The 26,082-nt window shown below is 43.9% G+C and overlaps 1 protein-coding gene across 1 annotated transcript; it reads left to right on the forward strand.

The window, feature by feature from the left end:
- The first annotated feature begins 1,638 nt into the window (after positions 1-1,638).
- On the forward strand, positions 1,639-19,372 carry STC1 (stanniocalcin 1). The gene is made up of 4 exons (XM_029604116.1): positions 1,639-1,928; positions 8,972-9,114; positions 10,953-11,164; positions 15,480-19,372. Exons 1-4 carry the CDS (start codon positions 1,811-1,813, stop codon positions 15,739-15,741), a joined length of 735 nt encoding a protein of 244 aa, XP_029459976.1. The 5' UTR covers positions 1,639-1,810; the 3' UTR covers positions 15,742-19,372.
- Positions 19,373-26,082: the final 6,710 nt, after the last annotated feature.

A 26,082-nucleotide genomic window follows, 5' to 3' on the forward strand; every position in this document is an offset into this window, starting at 1 on the left:
CCAAGGAATCCCTCGTCATTTGCTTCCCCCATAAACCCCTTACTCACCCCAGTTCACTCTCTCCCTCCTACAAACCCCTCACTTACCCCATTTTACCTTCCTCCCCTCCCACAAACCCAATTACTCTGGTTCACCCCACAAACCTCTCACTCACCCCACTTAACTCCCTCCCCCACCCTATAAAGCCCTCACTTACTCCAGCTGTCCTCTCCCCCCTAACAAACCCTCCTTCCCCCCCCCCCTCGTGATCCCCGGTTCACTCTCTCCCTTCCCCCCATGTCTATCCCCCTCGCTCATTGGTTCCTATGACTGTAAAACAGAAGGAGGAGGGCAGCCTTGCAGCAGCTCAGGCGCATCCTCCCTACCTCATGCTGGGCCCAAGCAAAGGGGGCTTAGAGCAGGACATTCAGGCCTTGCTGGGGAGGAGAGGGGGAGTGCAATGCAGCTGCTGCAAAGGTGTCCCTCCGCTTTCGTAGTCATAGGACCCAGTGAGTGAGGGGATATGAGGGGGGAGGGGGGTAGATTACACCATCCACTGCCACCAATGTTACTATTCCAGAGTGGGTGAGCGAGGGGGGCACATCCACTGCCATCAGTGCTTTTGTTTTCAACAGGTCCCCAGTCTCCCACAGCAATTTGGCCAGGACTGGACAATTCTGTGGAAAAGGCCCAATTCTGCCGCCACACAATCGTGGGAGCCCTATTTCTTTGTAAACAGTAGCATACTAAGGAAAGTTGGCGCCTGGGCAGAAGGACAGAGAAAGGGGGTGGCCAGCATAAGTGTCAGTCATAGAGATTTGTGTGTTTACAATACTTTCTGCGGTTTCTGGTTTAAGAATTTGTCTTCTGCTGGTTCCCTGCTTGAGGTGAATTGGGCTGTAATATTTTTGACTAACTGTCGTAATGCATACCGAAAAAAGACCCAAAAAATCGTTTATGCCAATCAGTGCCCCTACTAAAATAGCGCCCAGGGCGGTGCGCCCCCGCCATCCCCATCATTCATAGTGCATTTCCTAAGAAAAGCAGACAACGTCTGGGGTAAAACCAGGCCTGCCTCAGCTTGTGCTCTCCCCCTAATGTGGACAATCATAAATACACACACGGTACTAGTATAAAATGTAATAGTCCGCAGAATCCACATTGCTTTGAAAATATAAGATGAGAAGAATCACCTACCCTATACATCTACCATAGAATTATTTCAATTTATAACCCCTCCTTTCCAGTGGAACTGAAGGCTGCTTACAACATCATTAAATAGCATATGCTTAACATACATCAGCAACTAGGTGGATGCTAGATCGCTAGAATTTTAAGAAGACAGGTGGTCATGGGGCAAAAAGAGAGATTTATGACTTGGCCATGTAATTTCCTTGAGCTCAATCACAGGAAGTTGTTTTTCCCCTTGATGAACTTTTTTATTCCTTTTGTTTTTTTTTTGTGTTTTTTTTAATAGTATTAGCAAGTGGTTTAATGTGCTGGAAAATATTCCCCACCCAGCCTGGGTGGCTGCACACCTCCCGTGCTTGAATGAGCCCGGGCTCCCATTGGCTGGCCCCTGGGCGCCTGGCGATTGGCCGTGGATCCGCTTTGTAGATAAGCCCTCGTGCATAAAAGCCCTACGTGCGGGCGCACCAGTCCGCAGAAGTGCAACAGTTGACCGGCAGGCGACAGCTCAGCTCGGAGCAAGGTGGTGGCAAAGGAAGAGGGAGCCGCAAGCCAGCAGCAAGAGCCGCCAGATCGTCCTTCGAGCCGAGCGACAGGCAAACGGAAACCAAAAAACCGATCCAACTTTGCAAAACTTCCGAGCATGCTCCCCGTGGCAGGCATCCTCCTCCTGCTGCTCCTCGGCGCCTCGGCAGCCTACGAGATGGAGCAGAACGACTCCGGGAGCCCTCGGAAGGGGAGGCTGGCGGGGCAGAACTCAGGTAAGGGCTGGGGAGCCGGGCTATCCCCTGGCGGGCGCGCCAGCCTCCTGCAGCTTTTCAAACGTCACCCGACGCGGCTGCTCCCCCCATTGCATGCTTCCTGGCGCCTAGCTCCAGGGGTCAGGCATAAATGCTCGGCTAATTGACGACAAAGGCGGGAGATCCTTATTTGGCAAGGGGGGGGGAGATTAATTTTAGCTTTGGGGGGGAGGGGGCATGTGCTCTTGTGGTGGTTGATTTTAAGGCAGCATTGCCTTTCTATCCCAAGTAAAATCTTGCTGATACTCCAATGGAGTAGTAGATCACATATAAATGGAGAATACTTTTATTTTTTTATTTTTTTAAACAAAAAGTGACAAATGTGCTGATGGGTATTTTGGACCAGTGTTTGGCAAGGTGCCAGTCTCCTGTGCTGGACATGCACTGGCATTGGTCTTGGAAAGCTCATGAGATCAGCATTGGAGACAGGGGGCCAGGTGAGTAACGAGTGTCCTTCCAATGCCTCTTGTACATGCAGCTACTAAGACTGGACTTGTAATGAGAGAACCGATTCCAGGTGACTGCTCTGAAGCATGCACACACACAGAAAGGATGGTCCTCTGCACATCTGCAAAGCACTGCATTGGGGTGTCTGGGTATATTTGCTCACTTTTTTAGTTGCTATAGAAACATCCTGACTCCAGTATGCTAACAGCAATGTAAACTTAGAGTAACATAGTAAATGTTGGCAGAAAAAGACCCAAGTGGTCCATCCAGTCTGCCCAGCAAGTCCCCTGGTGTGGGTTGGGGGGGTTTTTTTTGGGGGGAGGGGTAGTAACTGCCCCTCTGTGCAGGTTATCCCATTTAACTTGTTACCCCTTTTTAAAATAATTTATGAAGCTAGGAAGCTTTATTTGTAATTGCACTGTGGTCCCTCTTTACACTAAACAGATTAGTGGTCTATAAGCTTTTGTGTGTCTTAAAATGCACTGACATAACTTCTGTTAGAACTAAGGTATGCTGGAAGGGAGTACTATACTCATTTGGCTGTATTCTAGTGAGAAGATAAACCTTAAGACATTTTTAGGTCTAACTGCCTCTTGCTGTGCAGGGTCTGGTCTAACTTTTTGTTAGAAGTACTAGGGTCAGACATTTCTCTCATTTTCTGATCTCTAAGCTATTATCAGTACATCATATCATGAAATATCCCTTTTTTTTTTCTTGGCACCCTATTTTAGAATGGACTTTGTATCGGTAAGTAGCATGCACAAGAGTGTAAACTGGATTAAGGCTTTAGTGCCTGGCTCCTTCAACTTTCTACAGCTATTATATGGACTTGATACACTGGTTATTCCCTCCTCCCAAAGGCACTTTACACAAAGACCAGGGAACATGCTTTCCTGGGTGATGTAATGGGATAGACCTTTAGCTCATAGAAAAGGTTAATACCTGCTTCTAAGATGCAGTACAGCCTGATGAATTAAAGAAACAATAGTCCATTGTAGAGCTGCTCTCTGCTTGTGGTTGATTGGGCTGCTAGCAAGACTCCCCTCCCTTCTGAATGGTCTGATTCGGTTGATGGTACTCTTATTTTTCAGTCACTAGCATATACTTTTTATATGGGGAAAATAGGTGATGAACACACGAGTATAAAAGGTGGTACACAAAAAATCCCCCACCCCTCAAGAAATATGAAGTTATAAGTTAGCTAATAAATAGATGCTGTTTAAGAAAAAAACTTGCATATGTAGTGTTTAAAAAAAAAAAAACACATGCTGGCAAGAATTTCTTGTAACGATGCACAAGAGTCAAGTGAAATGCACCAACTAAATGTATGGAGAAATGGCATTCAACAAAACACATTAGTGAGCTGATGTCTAAGAATATAAAGAAATGTGATTTAAGACCATCATAACACTTGTAAGCATGAGGAATAATTAGTAACTCATACACTTATGAACCAATCATGTATAATCATTGGTCTATAGTCACAAATGCACTTTTTTGTTTGTGTATATAAAATTAATGAAATAAGCAGCAATAAAGAATTACTTTCCTTCATGAAGCTTCCTCCTTTGTCTCTATGTTGAAGGGCTGGTGATTCATTAAAGGTCAGTACTTGTAGGTGGCAACCTGGCATAACATGGTTTCAGACCCTTTCTGTATCAGGGGTACATTCTCTGCCTGTCACTCATTCAGCTGGAATAAAGAGATAACAGATTAGCACCACAGATTCAAGAGATCTCACCCACATCTGGCTGTTCTGCTAGAGAATTTTACTGACATCATGAGCAAAAGTACATGTCTAGCAATAGTGCGGCTTTTCAACTAAGATGTATACATGGTGATGTTAATCAGTGTCTGCACGTGATAAAACAGCTGGCAACCAATAGTAAAAATGTCAAACACAAGTCAATATGAACTCTTATTTCACCACAGGGCTTGAACATTAATGTGGAGTGGGATCATTGCCTTTGACTTGTTTGACATCTCAACTATTGGGTTGATGGCTGTTTCATTGCATGCAGGTGCTGATTGACATCACTACACATGTCTTCTCAGCTGAAAAACTGCTCTATTGCCAAGCATGTAAATTTTTTTTTTTTGTGTGTTTTTCCATTTGCATGTACCAAAGCTCATGTCAGTAAAAATATCTAGTGGAACAGTGAGATGTGGGTGAGAGGCAACACATTCAAGAAATTATTTTTTTAAATATAATTTTTATTAGGGTCAAAGGAAGAGCAAACATGGGCAAAACATAGCCAACCAGCTGATATATAGATTACAATACAGCCAAAATTGTCAGCATAACAGCAGACAACTAAAGGTTTTCCCAAAGATCCAATTTTCACATTTTTGTAGCAACTCCCTCCCTCTCTCACACAACATACATTCATACATCACACACCCAGGTGCCCAAACCTGCATGTCTTTTATAAAAAAATGAAGCATACATTCCCACAACCAAAAGTAATTATGTAAAGCAATGTGAGTTTTTGGGTGGGAAATAAGAACTTTTTCCACAAGAGTTCCATTTGTGCTGTTTGTTGCATTGAACTCTTCCATGCTTGGGGGTGGGTGACAGATCAGAGTTCCATGTCAGTAAAACTTGTTGTCTTGCCAGTACCAGGGCAATGCATACATATTTTAATCCCCCTCTGGGGAGTACTTTTTCCTTCAACAGGTGTAGATAGAACCATGTCCCCAACCAAGGAATCGCACACCCTAGGACTCTCTCCATCAGTTCCTTGACTTGTGACCAGAAATGGCCTAGTTTTGTACATCCGGAGAAGATATGGCAAAGATTTCCCACCGCTGTGCCACATTTGAGACAGATCAGAAGGCCATAGAGGTCGGGAGGCTCCCCTTGCTCTTGAGAGAAATGTGCGGTGTAGGAGCTTGAACTGAGTCTCCCAGAGCGCCACAGAGAGCAGTTGCCTCCCTACACCAGAGAAGGCTCTTCTCGATGTCCACTGTTAGGGACTTCCCCAGATCCTCCTGCCCTTTAGATGGGTGGTGGGTATTTATTTTTTATTTTTATTTATTTAATTTTATATACCGGCAACCGTTTGCACATCGTGCCGGTTTACAGATAACTTAAAACAAGGATATATATAGGCAAAGCCTTTACAAGGAACATTGTGTAACCTAGAACATAGTAACAGATCAATAACTAAATAAATAGGGGAGGGAGGGGAGGGGGTGGTCGAGACAAAGGGGGGGGCAGGGGGGTGAAGACGGAAACGTGAGGAGAAAATATGTACAGGGAAACAATGAACAAGTGGTATGTACATAGGTTGTGTGCAATATTTGAAAATGCGCAAGGGCAACAGTGAAAGGGGTAAGAAGATATGTACGGTGCTAATCAGAGATAGATTATTGTGTGCATGATAAGTGAGGGGTTTGTGGTTGTCTTGAGGGGATGGGGGGTAGGGCCTGTGGTAGGGGTGTTAGTACTAGTACTAGATGGAGGTTGGGTTAAGGTGTTTATAGGTGGTGAAGGTGATTGGGGGTATGCTTGGAGGAAGAGCCAGGTTTTGAGTTTCTTTTTAAAGGTGGGTGTGGAGGTTTCGGTGCGAAGGTCAAGTGGCATGGAGTTCCACAGGGAAGGGCCTGCGAGGGAAAGGGCCCTATTGGTGGTGGAGATGAGTCTTGTGGATTTTATAGATGGGGGGATAAGAGTTCCACGAAGGGAGGAGCGTGTAGGTCTTGTGGAGGTACGAGGGAGGAAGGGTGGGCTTAACCAGTTGTAGTGTTCATTAGTAATACTTTTGTGGATGAGGGTAAGGGTCTTGTATAGGATGCGTGAATGGATGGGCAGCCAATGGAGGTTGATGAGGGTGGGGGTAATGTGGTCTTTCTTCTTGACATTAGAGAGGATGCGTGCAGTAGCGTTTTGAAGGAGTTGGAGAGGTCTGAGGTGGGTGGCAGGGAGTCCAAGTAAGAGTGCGTTACAGTAATCTATTTTTGAAAAAATTAGTGATTGGAGTACTGTGCGGAAGTCATGGAAGTAGAGGAGGGGTTTGAGTTTTTTGAGGGTTTGGAGTTTGAAATAGCAACTGCTAACGATAGATTTGATATATGGTTTGAAGGTAAGTTGGTTGTCAAGTATAACACCCAAGTTTCTTGTGTCGGAGATAAAGTTAGGAGTCTGAAGCGTGGGGGGACAGGGTATGGGTGCATGTTTGGAGGAGATGAGGAGGAGTTCAGTTTTCTGAGGGTTGAGGGCTAAGTGCATGTCGGTGAGAAGTTGGTTAATGGAAGTGAGAATGGTGTCCCATCTATGTAGAGCAGTGAGTACAGTATCTGTGAAAGGAATGAGTATTTGCACATCATCTGCATAGATGAAGTGTGTAATACCAAGGTTAGAAAGGAGGTTTGTGAGGGGGAGCATGTAAATGTTGAATAGCGTGGAAGAGAGGGAGGATCCTTGGGGGACGCCACAGTCGAGATTAACAGGGGGGGATGTGAAATTATCAATGAGGACTGTGTAGGTGCGGTTTTGGAGGAAGGACTTTATCCAGGAGAGGGCAGTACCTGAGATTCCTATACTGGTGAGAGTGTTGATAAGGATGTTATGATTTACAGTATCGAAGGCGGCGGAAATATCTAGCATGGCAATGAGATAGGATTTACCGGCATCCATTCCTTTGATGGTATCTGTGAGGGAAAGGAGTAGGGATTCGGTACTGAGGTGTTTACGAAAGCCATGTTGTGTAGGTGGGAGTATGTTGGATTGTTCTATGTGGTCAGAGAGGCGGGAATTAACTAGTTTCTCAATGATTTTGGAGAGGAAAGGGAGATTGGAGAAACATCCATACCTTGATTTTGTTGAAATGCGGAGGGGTATCAAAGAGAATCTTCCTCATCCGATAATAGTTGGCTTGAATATCCTTTGCATATTTGAAAACAATAAGGGCGAGCTTGAAGATAAACAAACTGAGGGGATTGCCCACTGTCAGGCTGATACAGTAAAAATCGTGGGAGAGCAGGCAAGCGCCCGCTGTCCCGGCACACGCACAGGCCACTCTCCTGTGCGCGCGATTCGGTAAATAAAATTATTCAAATTAGAGCCTGCAGTGTAAAGGCGCTGGGGACACTAGTGTGTCCCTAGCCCTTTTTTTTTTTTTTTTTTTTTTTTTTTTTTTTTTTTTTTTTTTGACAGCGGCGGCTGTCAGCAGGTTTGACAGCAGATGCTTAATTTTGCGGTGTTGGTTCTCAAACCCGCTGACAGCCACGGGATTGGAAACCAGACGCCGGCAAAATTGAGCATCTGGTTTTCAAGCTGCGGGCAGATTAACATTTTTTTTTTTTGATTAACTTTTGGGACCTCAGACTTAATATCGCCATGATATTAAGTCAGAGGATGTACAAAAACGCAGGTTAAGTGCGCTCCACCAGAGCGCACTGTACTGTATCGGCCTGTGCATTTGCAACTGTTGAAATGAGAAACTGTCTTTATCCACCCATTGCCGATGCAAACGAAAGCCCCTGGAGGCCCACTGTTTAAAAACACTCCCTCCTTGGCCTGGGAGAAAGTTGCTGTTTCCCACCAGAGAGAGAAAAAAAAGGGGGGGGGGGGGGACACATGACAGCTGCGATGAACAGACATCATCACCACCACTTTCAGGCCTTTATCCAGAAGGACTAGATCAGTGTCAACTTTGAGGCTCTGCGTGTGTAGAAGGTTAAGCGGGAAAAGAGGCACAGTCCATTCTGCTAGCAACTCCTCTGGGTCGAACTTTGAATGGCCTGAGACCCAATCCTGTATGTGGCATAGTAGGCAGGCAACATTATAGAGGTGCAAGTACATTCAAGGGATTCTATTTTATTCTAGCTGAATAGGTGACATCAAGCACAGCATGGACCCCTGATGTAGAAACTGTTCGTAACGTGCTGTGGGTTGCCGCCTACAAGTGCTGACCTTTAATGAATCACCAGTCCTTCAACATATACTAAGGAAGCTTTCCTCTATGAAGCTTCTTTTTCTGCTTAGTTCATTAATTTTATATGCAAAGAGAAACACAAAAGCATTTGACTATAGACCAGTGGTTATACATGACCAGTTCCTAAGCCTATGAGTTTCTAATTATTCCTCATGCTTATAAATGTTATGGCCTTTTAAATCACATTGCTGATGTCTGGGAATATAAAGAACACTAATGTTTTGCATGCCAATGTATTTGACTTGTTACATGGAACACTTGCTCCTTTAAGTCAAGTGTTTAATTAAACTTCTGTGACAGAAGTCAGGGCTAGGATTATTGGCTTGAGGCTATAACCAAGGGAAAAAGTAAAACAAGTTTAAAGTAAGAGGTATTTTTGTATCATTGGTATAACAATCTAGTCAAGTGGTAAAGACCATGTCTAGTCTGTGGAAATCTGAAACTACTGCATAGGCAAAATACTTGTCTTCCAATGGTGCAGACTTGGGGTAGTGATCAAGATATGCCAGGCTAGTCTGTTCTATAAACTGTGCGAGCTGAGTCCAACCTTCTTCTTAAGGGTGTACAGATGTGCTCAGTGGCTCATCCAAACCTTCCCTCTTTTTTTTTTTTTTTCAGCTGAAGTGGTTCGCTGTCTCAATAGTGCTCTTCAAGTAGGATGTGGTGTGTTTGCCTGCCTGGAGAATTCAACTTGTGACACCGATGGATTGTATGACATCTGTAAATCCTTCCTCTACAGTGCTGCTAAATTTGACACTCAGGTATAAAGTTTGTCAGATCATCTTTTGGTCAACCCGCCTTTTTCTTCCTCATTCTACTAAATGTCTGCAAAGTCTGTCCCTACAGCTGTATTGTGTAACACACCTCTCAATCTTCTATTTTTCAAGGGATTGTGTTTCAATACTTACTGCAGGGTTGGGGATATGGATTCTGTAATGGGAACAAGCTTTACTTATAGAGCCCTAAAGGGGATAATACTTAAAATATAGTCCACATGCCAAGTGTAGTAGAACATTTTTGTTTAAATGAAAACCAGGATTCAAAAGAATAAAGGTTATTCTACTCTAGAACTGTTCAGCAGCACTAGGATCCCTAGGCATTCCCCCAAAAAGGCTTCTATCTCCTCAGCCTCAATGAGGAAAATGCCAGACTCCCTGTTGGGTTTAACCTTTCACTTCAGGAAAATGTACTCCCTTGTGGATCCAATGAGACCACAAAGCAGCACTACCCTTTGTCTGGTCTCTCTAGATCCCTTTCAGATCTTGTGAAGTTCTTTACATCACCTGCACCCACTATCCCCTCAACTGAGTTATTGAGTTGCCATTTTTACTCTTGTTGATGACCTACCCTTAAGGGTATTGACACCACTCCCCTGAACCCCTCATCTCTGGAATCCTCCTTTTATAGTATGGTGGGGCCTAGTTGGCCTTACATGTGGTAACTACGAGATCAGTAGGCAGCTATAAGCTAAGACCATTGTAGAAGCCTCTGGGAATGCAAGCTGGGATGCTAAGACATGGGATTTCAATATAAATGTTGATATTCCGTGTTATCTATTGATCTATGCAGAGTACAATTTAAAAACAAATACACACCAGCAGAGCCTCCATCCTGAGTCGGCATCCCAACTAATTTTAATGCTTTTCTCCTTGCTTCCATACTCCCCTTCCTAGACAATCATGCCCTCTACAAACCTATTCCTCCATTGATAGATTTAAACTTGCCAAGGAAATTCCTCATCTGCAGCCATAATACCCATCCCTTTCTGCTCCCTTTATCTTTTTTAAGATATTTGATTTCTTAATCTCAGACAAAATCTCCCAATTATAAATAATGTATTTATTAGAAATACAATAAGACATTGGTTTTATGTAAAAAAAATTGAAAAAATTAATCATGTGTCAATCCCTAATGTTTGATTTATTATTTAAATTCTTTTAATATACCGATGCTCAAGACGAGGTCATCATTTACTCATGACTTTGACTTTGTACTTAAGATGCAGACCAATGGTAAAAGATTGGAATATTATACACAATAGTGGCTGATGAGCTAACCAAGTGCTCTTCGTTTAACTGGCATGGGGTCCCACATGCTAGTTAGTAGATCATGCCTTTAGATTGTAAGGGGGTGACTTACTAAGGCTCTTCCCCCATGTTTGTCTATTGGGAAAAAATGTTTAGTAAATCTGCCCCTAGGTTTGTACCTGAGGCAATAGAGCATGAAGTGACTTGCCCAAAGTCACAAGGAGCAGCAGCAGAATTTGACCCCTGGTTTGTAGCCCACTGCTCTAACCAGTAGGCTATTCCTCCTTTCCACACCTAGCATGGTTTATGAGATATAGGTGAATGGATGATAAATGCTGCCAGGAGACAGGCATTTATTTAAAATATGTATTGGCTCTTTAAAAAAGTATTGGAGCAGGTCCCTGACTATTCTAGCCTGCTTCCATCTGTCTTTGCAATGGATTTATGAAAGTTCCCCAAAAGTTCAAGGCTAAATGGGAGAAAGCAATGCAGGGGGAGGATTAAGACAATATAGGCAAAGTCTTAACTGAATACCAGAATGATGGCTCTAAGAATACTTGTCCTATTCACAGGGAAAAGCATTTGTGAAAGAAAGCTTGAAGTGCATTGCAAGTGGCGTGACTTCCAAAGTTTTTCTTGCTATTCGGAGATGCTCTACTTTCCAAAGAATGATCTTGGAGGTGCAAGAGGAATGCTATAGCATGCTGGACATATGCACTATTGCTAAACAAAACCCTGAAGCAATAACTGAAGTTGTACAGTTTCCTAATCACTTCTCAAACAGGTAGGATAAAATATGTCAAGGGAGCACTGGACAAGCCATTTTGCTCAGGCCTGGTGAGGAAGATGGGGGGGGGATGTACCTATGGGTTCTGTCTTTATTTCAGACTGTATCTACCAAAACATCTGTAGTAATGACATCAGTAACAGACCACTGATATGAGGGCACTTCAGGGCAGATGAAAACATGGAAGGAATTGTATCTTGCTCCCCCTTTAGTAAAGGGGATTAATTGTATGCTGTGCTATAACGAATCACAGAAGGATATGCTGCATCGTTCTTCATTAACCAAACTGGCTGTTTTCCACAGACTCTGCCCTGTCTTGCAACATAGCCTAGTGCCAAAAACAAAATCTCCTTGGCCAAACTGCTACTGCTGACCACCTATAAAATGCTGTTCTGGAAGTGACCTTTACAATAAGCCCTATTTATTGTAAAAATAATTTTGGGGGTTCCCTTATAATTTTTTTTCTGTGGTAGCTACTTTGTTTGTCAGAACAGTTTTCTATCTGCACCTGGTCACCATACAGTAAGTGCATGTCTTGATGTAGTCTTTCCTGAGCTGATGTCAGAATGATTAACAGAGATCTTGAGGTATTTATTACCTTATCTCCTATTGACAATGGCCAAGAATGGATCACATTCCGTGCTAGCTAGCCCTGTGAAAAAGGGACCAGCACAGAGAGGACTTGAAGAGCTGTCAAACATACAAATGAGAGGGCTGCTTTTCTGTAACATGATCTTTGCCAGCTGAGGGACAATTCAAGGCCCAAAACTTTATTATCAAGTTTGCATTTGCTTAGTACCATAAAAGAAATCTGGGGCAGAGCTTAGCAGAACTGGATTTTTCTTTTTTTGGGGGGGGGGGCAAGGTTAACATGAATGAGCATTGTGGTTGGCCCCTCTCCCTTAACACATCCTATGTGGGTCTTCATGGCAGGGCTTCAAAATCCTTCATTTCTGGCAACCTGCTATCTTCTCTCTTCACAATCTTTCTGGCCTGTTACTGCTGTCTCCCTCTGGTTAAAACAATTACTTTATACAAGTGTTGGTTTCTTAGGGTGCTGTAAATAGGCTTTTGGCTGGTAATGTAGCCCTCTCCACTTTGACCTCACATTTGCATGCCTAGCCCAAGGATGGTGGCATGTCTCATTAAAGTTATTCTGCACCTCTAAGGATTCCAGAGCCTCTTAACTCCTGCACCTTTTTTTAAGGGGCTGTCTCCTCTGCTAGGTGAGAGGGCACAGGCCTACCCACAACTGGACTTGTATCCTGGGAAGAGAAAGCAATGAAAAACAGCCATGAATGAGCAGAAGCTGTAATAGGTAAAACATTAAGGTGCATAAGCCAAAGAGAAGACTCACTTTCTCTGTGGCAGTCCAGTGAATAAAGCAGCTGACTGACTTTCTGGTTCAGAAACTGAAGTCCTAGACCATTTAAAAAAAAAACCAAAACCAAACCACTACATTGGAACCCACCAAATTAAGTGCTGCTCATATGCTGACATTGACCTGTTAATCCCCCTTGGCCCAAACAAAATAAGCAACCTCAATAAATGCCTAACACCTCCACTTGGCTCTGGCAAAAACAGACTGAATTAATATGGGTGTACAGAAGACCCTGACCATTTAAGCACAAAGGTAATCTTTGAAGGTATAACTCCCCCCCCCCCCCCCCCCCCCCCGAGACATCAAGCACTAAGCCTAGGTTTCATACTAAATGCACCAGTAAAGCACATGTTCTCTTCTGTTACCTTATTGAAGGCCCTGCCTCTGCCATAGGCATGCATGATTTTTCTGCTTGGACTACATAACTCACTCTTTTTATTGAGATACAAAGCCAAACCAGTTATTAGCAAAATTATGCATGAACATAAGCAAGTTTAACACAATTGCATCAAGCCTAAAAATCCTGCACTGGTTTCCAACTTTACCAGTCTAAGTTGAAAATCTTAGCTCTAGCTTCCAGGGCTCTGAAAGGCAACAGCAACTCTCTCTCTCCAGCTGTGCCTTCTTACCATACAAAACACTTACACACGGCAAATTTGCAGTCTCCAAAACTGTGACTTGCAAGCACTAGGAAGAAAACCTTTCAAAGCTCAGTCCCAATCCTTTGGAGCTCTCTACCACCAAATAATTAAACAAGCCCCAGATCTCCACACATTTAAGCTATTAAAGCATGGCTTTCAAGCTGCCTTCTGCTTCCGGACACAATGTGATCACTCTATCCAGGATCACTGCCAAGTCATAGGATCTCAGCTGGTTTGCCCCATCCCTTAAACCATAACCAGCCTAGCTCTCAAAGTATAGTAAATGTAACAATACTCCCTAAAATCTTGAATTTGGGCATACTGTGCCTTCTCTCATCAATCTGAGTATGTATGGTGCTCTTGGTGCCTTTTCTTCAATTTGAGATTTGAACCATCCTGTATGTCCTATGGAAATATGGATGTAATTTTTCACTTCATAAACATAACTGCTAAGCATTTAGGCTACCATAACCACCCTTTGAGCTCTAATTGGAAAAATACAAACTAAAGACAATTTGAATAAGGTGCATGCTTACTTCCATGTATCAGGTTTCATAGGGCATGAGCTCTCAAATACTCATTAGCTTGTCTGGATTTCAGGCTCTTCAAAAGGAATATGCATATGAAACTTGCATGCAAACCTCATGAATATTTTTGAAAAGCAGACTAGTTAGGGAGTACTTGTGCTCAAGTCAGTTGGCATTAAAATCTAATCCTTTTTAAAGAGGAGTCTCATTCTTAGCATTTGTTAAATGTTCCAAAGCATAACTCCATCTTGTAATATCCTTCATCCCTATCATATACATTACAAACTTATGGAAAGTCTAATGGTATATTAGGTGGTTAAGTAGTCCAGTACCTCTTGAGTAACCTAGCACAGGTTATTTTGACTTATATTCTGCTTTCAGCACTTCTTCAAAGCAATTTACATTCAGGTACTGTAAGTATTGTCTTCTCCCCAAAGGCTTTACAACTAAGGGCCTGACTTATCAAGGTATCTCCCATAGACACTACTGGGAGAAATGCCTTAGTGAATCAGACAAGTAAGCTCATACTGGAGGGTAAAGCGACTTGCCCAAGGTCACAAGGAGGGATAGTTGGATATAAACTCTGGCTTCCCTGGTTCATAGACTACTTCTCCCCCCTACCTTCCTATTTGGGCACGATGTTCTTTCTGAAACACATTCAGAAAACATCCTTTTGACACTTGCTGCTCCTATTTTATATTCTCAGTTTACATATGCCAGCAGTGAGAAGAAAATAATACTTTCCTCTGAATTGAGCATGGTTTCTCCGGCCCCTCAAGGCAATTTTTGTTTGGTGTTTTTTTTTTTGGGGGGGGGGTTAACTTCCAGATTGGAGTAAGAGCTCTGTTTGGGGGGGGGGAGCTTAACTTCTGAAATTTTACAGGAGGGGCTTGGACTGGCTTGGGAGACAACAGGTCCTCCTTCCCCATGTAATCTGTTCTACAATCCAGTTTAAGTTTTAGTGCTAGTCCCTTCACAGCTCATTGGTCTCTAATATTTTTTAACCTCAAAGATCCTATTGGAGTTTCCCTGCACTGCTGTGCCTGGCAGCTTCAGCAGAAGTAAAGGGGACATGAACATAAGAACTGCATTGCTTTTACAAAACCGTGCTGAATGTGGGCAGGAGACCATGATGGAAGCTTGCACGGTCTCTAGTGACACTGTACCCTAGGATAAATGCACATATTCTGTCAGATCATCTCAAGAACAATATCACAATTATGAAAATGAACTGTGTAGGGGGGGTTATTGCCATGATCTCAACATATCCACATTTTTATCTTCCTCCAAGAGACCATTCATACCAGTATCTCTTGAAATGGGCATCAAGATAAGTCTTACAACTAATGCCCTGTGATATGCCAGTTGTAACTCTATTAAAAGTGTTAGTCTAGAGCTAAATACTGATGCTGTAAGGGAACTGACATCCCCAAGGTAGAACAGGAATACCATGATGTCAAACATTTTGTTTAAATGAATATCAGGGAGTATCCACTCTACCCACTCTTAATTAGGCTACTGAATTGTTTAAGATACAAGTATGTTAAGTCCTCCTTTTCCCAGAGGGACAAGAGTCAGTCCCAAACCCTTGAAACATGAAGGTGGTAGCTTACTAAAGAACATCTGAGGCCAGCTACTTTCTACACTTTTTAACACAAGAAAAGTACCAGCACCTGCCTCTGTCTTCACCTGTTTGTCTTTAATTACTGTGATGTAAAATCAATGTACATGAGTTTCAAATTCTGCTCTGCTCTTTCTTGCAGATATTACAATAAGCTGGTGAGAAGTCTGTTGGAATGTGACGAAGAAACGGTGAGCACCATCAAGAACAGCTTGATGGAAAAAATTGGCCCAAACTTGGCGAGCCTCTTCCACCTGCTGCAGACCGACCACTGCGCTCAGATACAGGCCAGGGCCGACTTCAGCAGGAGGCGGGCTCCCGAGCCCCAGAAACTAAAAGTTTTCTTCCGAAACCTGCGAGGTGAGGGCCCCCACATGAAGCGCAGCTCTTCAGAGAGTGACTAACTGGGTTACAGGAAGATGACCTGGGATGTAGAAGAATGTAAAACTTACCAAAGTAGAAGCCTCCTGTAGTTTGTCTGTGGGTTTTTTTAATCTTAAATTGCTTTAGATTCCCCCCCCCCCCCCACCCTTCCGACATACATGACACTAGGGCTCTTGTTCTCCTTGTCTCCTTCCTTACAAAGATCTTTGTCTGCATTCTGTCCAAAACTTCACCTTGCTTTTAACTAATTAAAAATGGATTAGGCTTTTAGGGAGCAATTTTCATCCTTAAACCCGGCTTGGGAAAATAACTGGGGTGGGAGGGGTGTGGTCAGGGAAAGTCCTCACAAAATGGGCTTGTGCATACTTTCTCTCACTTGCAGTAGGCATTCCAGGGGCTGGGATGGGGAAAGCATTTACATGCATAATTTCATTTTTGGAAAATATGCATATAAAGCTGCACCTGTTCTGAGCACCTCCCACATCCATGAGAATTTTTAAAGCAGGCTTATGCAAAGTACACATTAGCCAGATTTAAGAGACTGTATACCTGCAGGCTTTCTCCTAGCTAAGGTGCTGACAATTGCTCTTTTTAGTGTCCCTTTTTATCTAAGGCCTAATGCAGATAAACATTTCCCACTGCTCTTTTTTTACATCTGCAAAACCTGTACAGTCAACTTGGTTTAACTTCAGGTTGCTGTAGGTGAAGACTCAGGTTCATGGTCCAAGTCACAAACCTCTCTAGCCAATATCCACCAACCAGATCCATGGAACCTTCTATAATGGATGGCTTGTTAAGAACAGACTAGAACAAGAGTCCAGGAACTTGCAAAGAATTTGACTACTCTACCAGTATGTAAAAATGTACTTTAAAGACCTACCCTATGTGATGAGGGATTACTGAACTCATAGCATTCAGGCTGACTTCTGGCTATTGGAGTGTCCCTAGAGCTGCTGAAAGATTCATTTAACAAAACGGCTATTCCTGTACCTGATGACGTTTTAGTTAGACTTCCTGTCTTCAGGTCCAATTCTCTCTGTGGGGTAAATGAGGCCCTTGCTTCGTGGCTCCTCCAAGCGAAGGTGAGGTGACCTGTGCAACACTACTTTGGTGGGACAAAGGAACAGTCTATTTTAAAATACCCTTGTAAAAATTGTACCAGAAGGACAAGATATGATGTGGAATCAGAGAAGGATTTTCATGTTATGAATCTATGCTGGCCATATTCAAAACATGAGTGACTTGTTTCTAGGCTCTTGGGCTTGCTCCTTAACAAACCCATCTAGGTATTCATCCTAAAATATAGTGACCTCTACCCAAAGCTTGGTGCTTTCTGCAGTTGATTTACTTGGAGATTTGCATATATGCATTAGGACATATCTCTAGGTACTGTTTGTTCAAAGCTTTAAAGGCGTTCTCTGAGAAACTGTGGGCTGAACGATCCACTTTTACCAGGGCTACAACTAGTTCAGTTAAAATGATGTACATATGACTCCAAGGTCTGACTTGAGAAGAGGAATATAGTTTTAATTGCAAACTTGAAGGTTGACCTTTTCTAGACTTTTTTTAATTCTGGACATGCATATATTCCACAGCCCTGCTCTGTGGCCACCTCCAGTAAGAGATGGTCACCTATGGGGGCCCTGTGTGGAAATACAATTGTCATTTGCAGCCTTAAGCTGCAGTATTTACCACAGAATGCCTTTTTCTCGCTGTATGTACAAACCAGTTCCATGGGAGCAGCTGCTCTGTAATCATGCTGCAGCACAAACTTGCTATATGATATGCACGTATCCTTTAAAATCCAGGGTCGGCGTGCGCAAGCAAGCCTGTGCAAAATCAGCAGCCTCCGCGCACTGAGCCACGCAGCCTGCCTCCATTCCCTCCAAGGCTGCTCTGAAATCGGAGCGGCCTCAGATGGTACTTTCCTTCTCCCACCCCACCTGTGTTTTGAAAGGTTACGCGTGCCTGAGGTAGGCATAACTCGCGTGCGCCAGGAGCAGTTTCGGAGGCCTTGGATAACGCATTGCTGCGACGAGCCCCGGGAGTTACGCGTGTCCCCGGGGCTTGTGAGCTGCGCCGAACCTATTCCACATCGGCTCGGTGTGCGCAGGGGGAACTTGGGGCAGGTTTTTTTTTTGGGAGGGGTATGCATGTACCCCTTTGAAAATATGCCTCACTATGTAATGGAACCTGTATAATGAGAGCAAGAAAAGAGATGGTTTTAGTGTTAATGGAAGATAAAACCACTGAATGGGTGGCATGTAAAGATCACTAGGGCCAACCTATTCTGTCCCTTTTCCCTTCCTATTGCAGCACTGTGGCCCACTGTTGATCTGCCCAGTAACTGAAGCTTCTCTGGCTTTCTTAAATGCTGATAGCGGGGGTTGTGTGTTTTTTTTTTTTTATTGCCTCTCTCCACAGCAAGGCTGTTTTTAGCCAGCATGAAGAAATATATTCCCTAGTCATGCCTATAAGTGCTCCCACCAACCTTACAGAAGCAAAGAGTGGGGCTGGCAATGCTTGTTTAATAAGCAGATCACTTTGACACATTGTCCTTAACTATTTCCACTCTGTATCTTATAACTCTAGATATGGGGGGGTTGAATCCTGTTATTTTCTGTACCGTCTAGAAATAGCCACGTAGAATCTTTGGTGCTAAACATTTCACACACGCAACCCTTCCAATCAAACTACCCCATAGGTGCAGTATGAGAACATATGCCCTGAACCAAAGTAACCCACCTTCCTGTACTGCATACCACAAGGATTATTTGTCAGCATGTGCCTTCTCAAGCATTAAGCATATTGCACTTCTGAAGCAGGATTTAACCTGACTGGTAAAACATTGTCTTTTTTTTTTTCTGATAGTTCATTTTTGCTCTGATAACCTTGGCTAGTTTTGAATAACTTCATTTTAACATGGAAACTGGCTTTTTTTTTTTTTTGGGTTCAGCTGCATCAGGGCCAGCACATCCTGCGAGGCAGTTGCCTAGGCTGCCAGCCAGTAGAGGGCAGCAAGGAGCAGCCATGTGGGGCTGCACGTGAAGCCTCTCACTCATAGCAGAGGGGAGACTTGGCGAGCAGTGCCCATCCAGCTTGCAGCCAAGAGAAGTAGAGACTTTGCGGGCCGTGAGAGGGATTGTGTGTTTGAGAAAGCAATAGTGTTAGTGAGAGGGAGGGAGTCTGTGTAAGGGTATGTGTGAATGAGACAAGGACCCTAAGTGTGTGTAAGAGAGGGGCCTGTCTGAGTGAATGAAGTTGAGGCTGATGCCATGGCCTGGACCAGGGTGGGTACAAGGCAGAAGGTTCACCTAGGACACCTACCACACCCTTGCACTAGCCCAGAGCTGCATCATAAGCCCTCTGTGAAATGAAGGAAAGTGGAGCTCTTCAACATGCTCCATAGAGAGAAGTATGTTACTGCCCACAGTCTGAGCTCATCTCGCTGGCACTCATGAATGTGCATTGTTTGGAATAATGAAGTTGGTGCCAGAGGGCTGGAGGTGAAAATGAAGTGCAGCTGCTATATCCTTAGCAAAATCAAAAGCAATATCTTTACCACAAAGCCTTTTAAAAAAAAAAAAAATCTTGTTAACTGCTGCTTAAAAAAAAAAAAAAAATGAAACTGGACCGTGGTAGCCTGCTTTAGCTCTGCACATTGCACAACCATCCAAAAGAACTGACTTGGTACTGAAAGATAGAATTGGTCCTGTGGTCCTCTTTTTAAAACTGCATTTTATTGCGAAGTCTTGGTCGTCTGACCTATAAGCTTTGCACCAATTTTCAAAGGGAAAGCATGCAGGTACTTTCTCTTTTGAAAATTGCCAAAGGAAATTACCTGCAGCGATTTGCACCTCTTTAGGCAGGGACCATTTCCAACCTAAACAATGTGCATACTTTTTGAAAATGCAAAACTCCATAGCGTTCTCGTGCCCCGTAACCTTACCTCCACAGCAATGCAGCTAAAGGGCCACAGTGTGGTGCTACAGGTGTGCTCTGCCCATCCTGGATGTTTGGTAAATGGTCAAAGACCTTTCACCCAGGTGAATGGCTTTAGAAGGCTGCCCTCTTACTGACTTAAGCCTAGTGTTAAGTAGAGATGTGCTTCAGGTAAAAATTTTTGTCTGGCTTTGTTTTGGGGGCCCCCTGCAGGAATTTCATTTTTCCCATGGTTCAGGGTTTGGTTTTTTTTCCCCTCAGGGGCCCTGATTTTTGGTAGAGTGCACTAACTGGGCAGAGTTGGTGTACATTAACTAAAAACATTTTCTGAAATTTTGGAAAAAAAATCAAGTTTTTCAGTTCTCCTGAACCATACGGAATTAGGCAATGTAAATGAAATGGCCTAACTTGGGAAAAATGATTACATATCTCTAGTGTTAATTAGAAAAGCAACAATGTGCATGTTCTCTGTGTGTGTGGGGGGAAAAAAAAATCCTTTCAGGTGTTCTAAATGCTGTCGCCTATCTCACCACCCCTCAAATAAAGAGCAATTACCACTGCCAGACTGTCCAATGTCATGACATTTGATATGGGGGTGGGGATCCAGATAGCTGTGGCTTAGGAAAAAAAAGCTGGATGGTGCTCCCAGCTGCTGAATTCAATTCTGCAACCCAGCCTAACTCCCAGACAAAGCATTTTTTTCTCTCGTCTGCATTACAAAAGTCTTTAAAAGGAGAGTCTTTCTTTCAATCCACTTATGTAATTTGTGCCCTCTATTGGCTGCCACATGGAATTGCAGATGAATTTGGCAAAACTGGTAATGCTTTCTTTTTAATGCTCTCTGGACAATGTATGTATTAATGGTTTTAAATGTATGTAAATAAAACTTATTTAAATGGTTGACTCACTTGGGGGTTCTGGAGCCATCCTTAGTGGGGAGGAGGAATGGCTACAACACTGAGTTTTATGGTTCAGGTAAAGATCAGGCAGGTGCTTTCTGGGCAAAAGGAGATGTAAAATCACCTGTGTTCTTGAGCAATTTTACTTGTGTTTCCTTCTACCTCCACTCTACAGTTTAAAAATGAGGTATCTTGTAGACTGGTTTCACAATATAATCTCAAGCTTCTTGTATTCAAAGTGGATGCAAAAGCTGGGTACTCCTGACAAGGCTGCAAGAGTTGGAGGCCATTGAAGTTGTGTAGCCTCCATAAACGGCATTAGAAAAAAAATACAGAGTCATCACATTCTCCCTTTTTTCTTTTGGCTACTGCTACCAAACGTCCCAAGTTCAAACATAGGCTTTCCATTGATGGTGCCTATTGTTTGTATTTGAGACAAGTGTTTGTTATGGTGAAGGTCTAGTTGAGTCTTCAACCTTCTATGCTTGCTGAAGCAGTGGTGCTACTGGGCCAGCAGAGAGTATTGCTAACATTTTGGTAATGAGAGCCAAGTAAGGTCATGTCCTTTTAACATGTGTATGTCCTACCCACCAAAAAATTACCAGCTCTTTTGGCACTGGGTCTAAGGTTCAGTTTCAGGGGTAATCTCAGGCCATGAAATGTCATTTCAATCTTTCTGGAAAGAAATGATCAAGGTATTAATATAAACCCAAATCCCTTTTGGGTGTCAAGTCCATAGTAAATGAGTGACTTCTTGTCACATTCCACGATGTTGGTTGCATGATTTCTATATCATGATTTCCTTTGCACTTTAGATGTTGGGTTTTTTTGTGCCATTTTATATATTGTCACTATGTATTTATAATTTAATTATAACATTTAAGGTTGGGGGTTTATTTTGGTTAAAAGTACTGGAATAAACAAGCATATCTGGCATATGTCATTATTTATTAAATTACATTTTTAAACTGCATATAAGGTTATTAACGTATCATGATGAGAGAGAAAGATGTAAGTAGTGTTCTTGTTTTTTCCTTTGCTTATTTTTATAATTAAAGATGCTATAACATGGCGATGATGGATGTCACAGATTAAAATAAAATTATCAAATTCTATTGTGTTTTGGTGTCTGCTGCCAGCTTCTTTAATCATATAATGGTAAATAGAATGGAAGTCCAACAAATCATCATGACCCTACTTGCTGGTTTTTTTTAAACATTTTACTGTGGTAATTGAATATATTTTTTTTAAGTCATTTGAACTTGGCTACACTTGATTTGAAATGCTTCCTAAAGTTTTGGCAAGTACATGTGACTAACAGTACTGAGTGGGTGGGGATTTACAAAGTGGTTAAAACATTCCTGGGAATCCACAAGTTTAGGAACCAGCATTTCACCTAAAATTGCTTCAAAATCATAATTCCTATTTTGTTGTTAGAAAGACATCCCTCTATCACATTTGCCCCCTCCTTTCTTATGGATGGTACGCTAGAGGGACAAACAGCGTAGTTTCTATATGAGTGATTTTACTCCATGTGCATAAAAACTTGTGACATGAGCATATCACCCTTTGGTTTAAGTTAATTCTATACTAGATAGAGACTTATCCCCCATTGGTGTGGAGCCTCCAGCAAGAAAAGGCCAATGTCCAGGATGCTGCTGAAAGTAACTGGCAAAACCTCCCAGAGAATTCCCCAACCCTGCAAAAAAAAACAAAAAAAAACAACTGACAGAGCTACAGTCTGTATGTAAGAGTCAAGTGGAGGCAGCTTGACTTTCTCCTATAGTAACCACCCTAATTTTTTTGTTGTTGAATGCAGTTTGACTATTCCATTCATTTTGGGATAATACACCATTTTTGCTAGAAGACTGAATGGAATTTAACTAATGCATGTAAACATGCTTGCACATTAAAAAGGTTAAGTAAGCCATCTTGCCCTCCTAAAGATTCCAGTGGGGGGGTTTTTTTTCCATTATTGATGTACTACACTATTTTTTTTTTTTTTTTTGCAGATTTAAAAAAATAAAAAAAAGTAGACACAGCAACATGTAGGTGTACTCTGGCCATGGTTATTGAGTGAATTAAAAATCTGTGAAGCAAAGAAATAGCCTTATTTATTTATTAGCTTTTATATATCGACATTTGTGGGTACATCATGCTGGTTTACAATATAACTGAAGGAGGAAATTACAAAAAACCAGGGTGGGGGGAGAGGGAGCAGATAGGAAGAGAGAAGAGGCGAGAGAAGAGGGAAAAACAGGAAGAGGAGAAAAGGAACAGTATCTGGGAAAACAACAGAAGAACATAAGTAGCATTGCAAATTATACACTCAGTAAGGGATGGTGTATAACCTTATATAAATTATACACTCTAAAAAGTATTATATACAATAGTATACATTATCTTTAACTAGTACATACAGGAGACACTATATATGACACAAATTATGCGTTCAGAAAGGCAGGGTTGCTATAGGGAAAAGTAAGATTTAAAGGATAATGGGGGTGGTGGGTATAAAAGGGTTACTATAGGGAAAAAGGTAGGGTATAAGGACAGGGGAAAGGGGTATAAATGGGGGTAAATAAGGAGGTGAGGAGAAATGGGAGACAAAACGGGCGAATTTTAAATGCCCGGCGCGCCTATTTTGCATAGGCCGCTGGCGCGCGCGCAAGTCCCGGGGCTTCGTGTAGGGGGGCGTTGCGGAATGACGTGGCGTTTCAGGGGCGTGGTGCCGGCCCGGGGGCGTGGTCGAGGCCTCCGGACCAGCCCCCGGGTCGGGTGATGGCGCGCGCAGATTTACACCTGCTTTTAGCAGGTGTAAATCGTGCAACAAAGGTAAGGGGGGTTTAGATAGGGCCGGGGGGGTGGGTAAGGTAGGGGGAGGGCGAAGGAAAGTTCCCTCTGAGGCCACTCCGAAATCGAAGCGGCCTCGGAGGGAACAGGCAGCGCGCACTGGGCTCGGTGCGCGCAGGTTGCACAAATGTGCACCCCTTTGCGCGCGCCGACCCCGGATTTTATATGATACACGCGGCTACGCGCGTATCATATAAAATCCAGCGTACTTTTGTTCGCGCGCGCGTATGTTTTTAAGATCTACCCCAGTATAATTAAAGGGAAGGCTATACGTACGGGAATGCCAGGGCTCTTTCTCTGAAGGAGTAGAGGGAGCAGGGGGACTACGTAGGATCCGGATCAGGGTAGGCCATTTTAAAGAACCATGTTTTAACCCCTTGTTTGAATTTCCGAAATCATGGTTCTAGTCGGAGCTCAAGTGGCATAGTGTTCCAGAGGGAGGGGCCTGCAATGGATAGGGCTCTTTCTCTGGTGGCAGTGTGGTGAGCACATTTAAGGGAAGGGGTGTGGAGGGTTCCCGAGAGTGCGGTTCTAGTAGGACGATTGGAGGAGCGGAATCGAAGAGCATCCTCAAGCCAGGAGGATTGTGGTTGTGCAGGCAGTTGTGAATAATGGTGAGGGTTTTGTATCCGATGCGGGAGGAGATGGGAAGCCATATGGAGTTCCTTAAGAATAGGGGTGATGTGGTCAGCTTTGCGTGTATTTGTAAGGATTCTTGCCATAGCAATCTGCAACATTTGCAGGGGTCTAATAACAGCCTTGTTCGCTGGGTTTAAATCTATTGATCTGCAGAGGTGATGCTGCTCTGTAATGTGCCACCTACGTTGCATCTTGCCACATGTGCAGACTCAGTTGGTGCCAAAGTTCTAGCAGTGAAAGTTAGCTGCTTGTTGGTATTTTTGCCTGTTTAGCAGCTTCAATAAACCCAGGCCTGAAAGCCACAGAACTAGGTTCAACCAGCGCTGGCAATGCTAATTGGGCTTGCCGCACCTTAAGCCCCCCCCTCCCCCCAATAAAGTCATGGAACCTCTGTGAATTATTAAAAAAAAAAATTTACTCCTAGTCTATTCCGTCTTGCGGCTTAGCCAGTTGTCCCTCTTTTCAGCTTTCCTCGCCAAGCGAAGCAGGAAATCTCCTCGGGAGGTCCTATGGAATCACAGTGCCTCTTGCACTAAAGACCCTGCCAGGATTAGAGGATGCCCCCCCCCCCCCCCCTGGAATGTTTGCCTCAGCTGGGCTGTGAATCTACAGGCTGCAGTCGATGACAAGCGTAGTGTTTGGTTATGTTCAGGATATTCTGTGTCAACTGCAGAGCCCTACCCAGGCAGGCTGGCACCTATGGCAAAGTGAAAAAAGTGCTCTTTCACCCTGTACATGACACCATACACCCTGAGCTGGGAGACTCTGTTAAATGGAGGTGGTGGGGGGCAGAGTTTATTTAAAACATAATGCTATTCCTTGTAGCCTATGGGGCGGATTTTCAGAGCCCTGCTCGCGTAAATCCGCCCAAAACCGGGCGGATTTACGCGAGCAGGGCCCTGCGCGCCGGGAAGCCTATTTTACATAGGCCTCCCGGCGCGCGCAGAGCCCCGGGACTCGCATAAGTCCCGGGGTTCTCGGAGGGGGGCGTGTCGGGGGCGTGTCGGGGGGCGGGGCCCGGTCGTCGCGGCGTTCCGGGGGCGTGTCGGCAGCGTTTTGGGGGCGGGTACGGGGGCGTGGCTACGGCCCGGGGGCGTGGCCGCGCCCTCCGTACCCGCCCCAGGTCGCGGCCCGGCACGCAGCAGGCCCGCTGGCGCGCGGGGATTTACGTCTCCCTCCGGGAGGCGTAAATCCCCCGACAAAGGTAAGGGGGGGGTGTAGACAGGGCCGGGTGGGTGGGTTAGGTAGGGGAAGGGAGGGTAAGGTGAGGGGAGGGCAAAGGAAAGTTCCCTCCGAGGCCGCTCCGATTTCGGAGCGGCCTTGGAGGGAACGGGGGGAGGCAGCGCGGCTCGGCGCGCGCAGGCTATACAAAATAGATAGCCTTGCGCGCGCCGATCCAGGATTTTAGTGGATACGCGCGGCTCCGCGCGTATCTACTAAAATCCAGCGTACTTTTGCTTGAGTCTGATGCGCAAGCAAAAGTAGGCTGATCGCGCTTCTTTTAAAATCTACCCCTATGTGTAGATAACAAGTGCACTCTGGCTTCCAAAAATGTGACCTTTAGCAATGCTTGGATGGGACCCTTAAGTTCACTTAGAGAATAGCCACTGCCATTAGCAACAGTAGCATGGAATAGACTTAGTTTTTGGGTACTTGCCAGGTTCTTATGGCCTGGATTGGCCACTGTTGGAAACAGGATGCTGGGCTTGATGGACCCTTGGTCTGACCCAGTGTGGCATTTTTTTATGTTCTTATGTTCTTTAGCCAACTGATCAGTAACTCTGCCTGAGTAAGAATGGAAAAAGGTGGATGTGCCTAAGCCATAATTATGTACAGCCTTTTATTTGCTTTTATTGAATTAATATGACTTTTCATTATATTAAACGAGTTAGGTTCTAGATCTTGTTAACTGCAAAGCACATTCCCTCCACATTCCAAAACACCACAAACCCCTGTCAAAAACACATTGAAAATCTTTATTGCAAGTCTCCCATACCCTAATTGTACTAACACCCAGGCCTCCACAGC

Source organism: Rhinatrema bivittatum, chromosome 5 (assembly GCF_901001135.1).
Source record: "Rhinatrema bivittatum chromosome 5, aRhiBiv1.1, whole genome shotgun sequence".
In the NCBI taxonomy this organism is placed as follows: Eukaryota; Metazoa; Chordata; class Amphibia; order Gymnophiona; family Rhinatrematidae; genus Rhinatrema; species Rhinatrema bivittatum.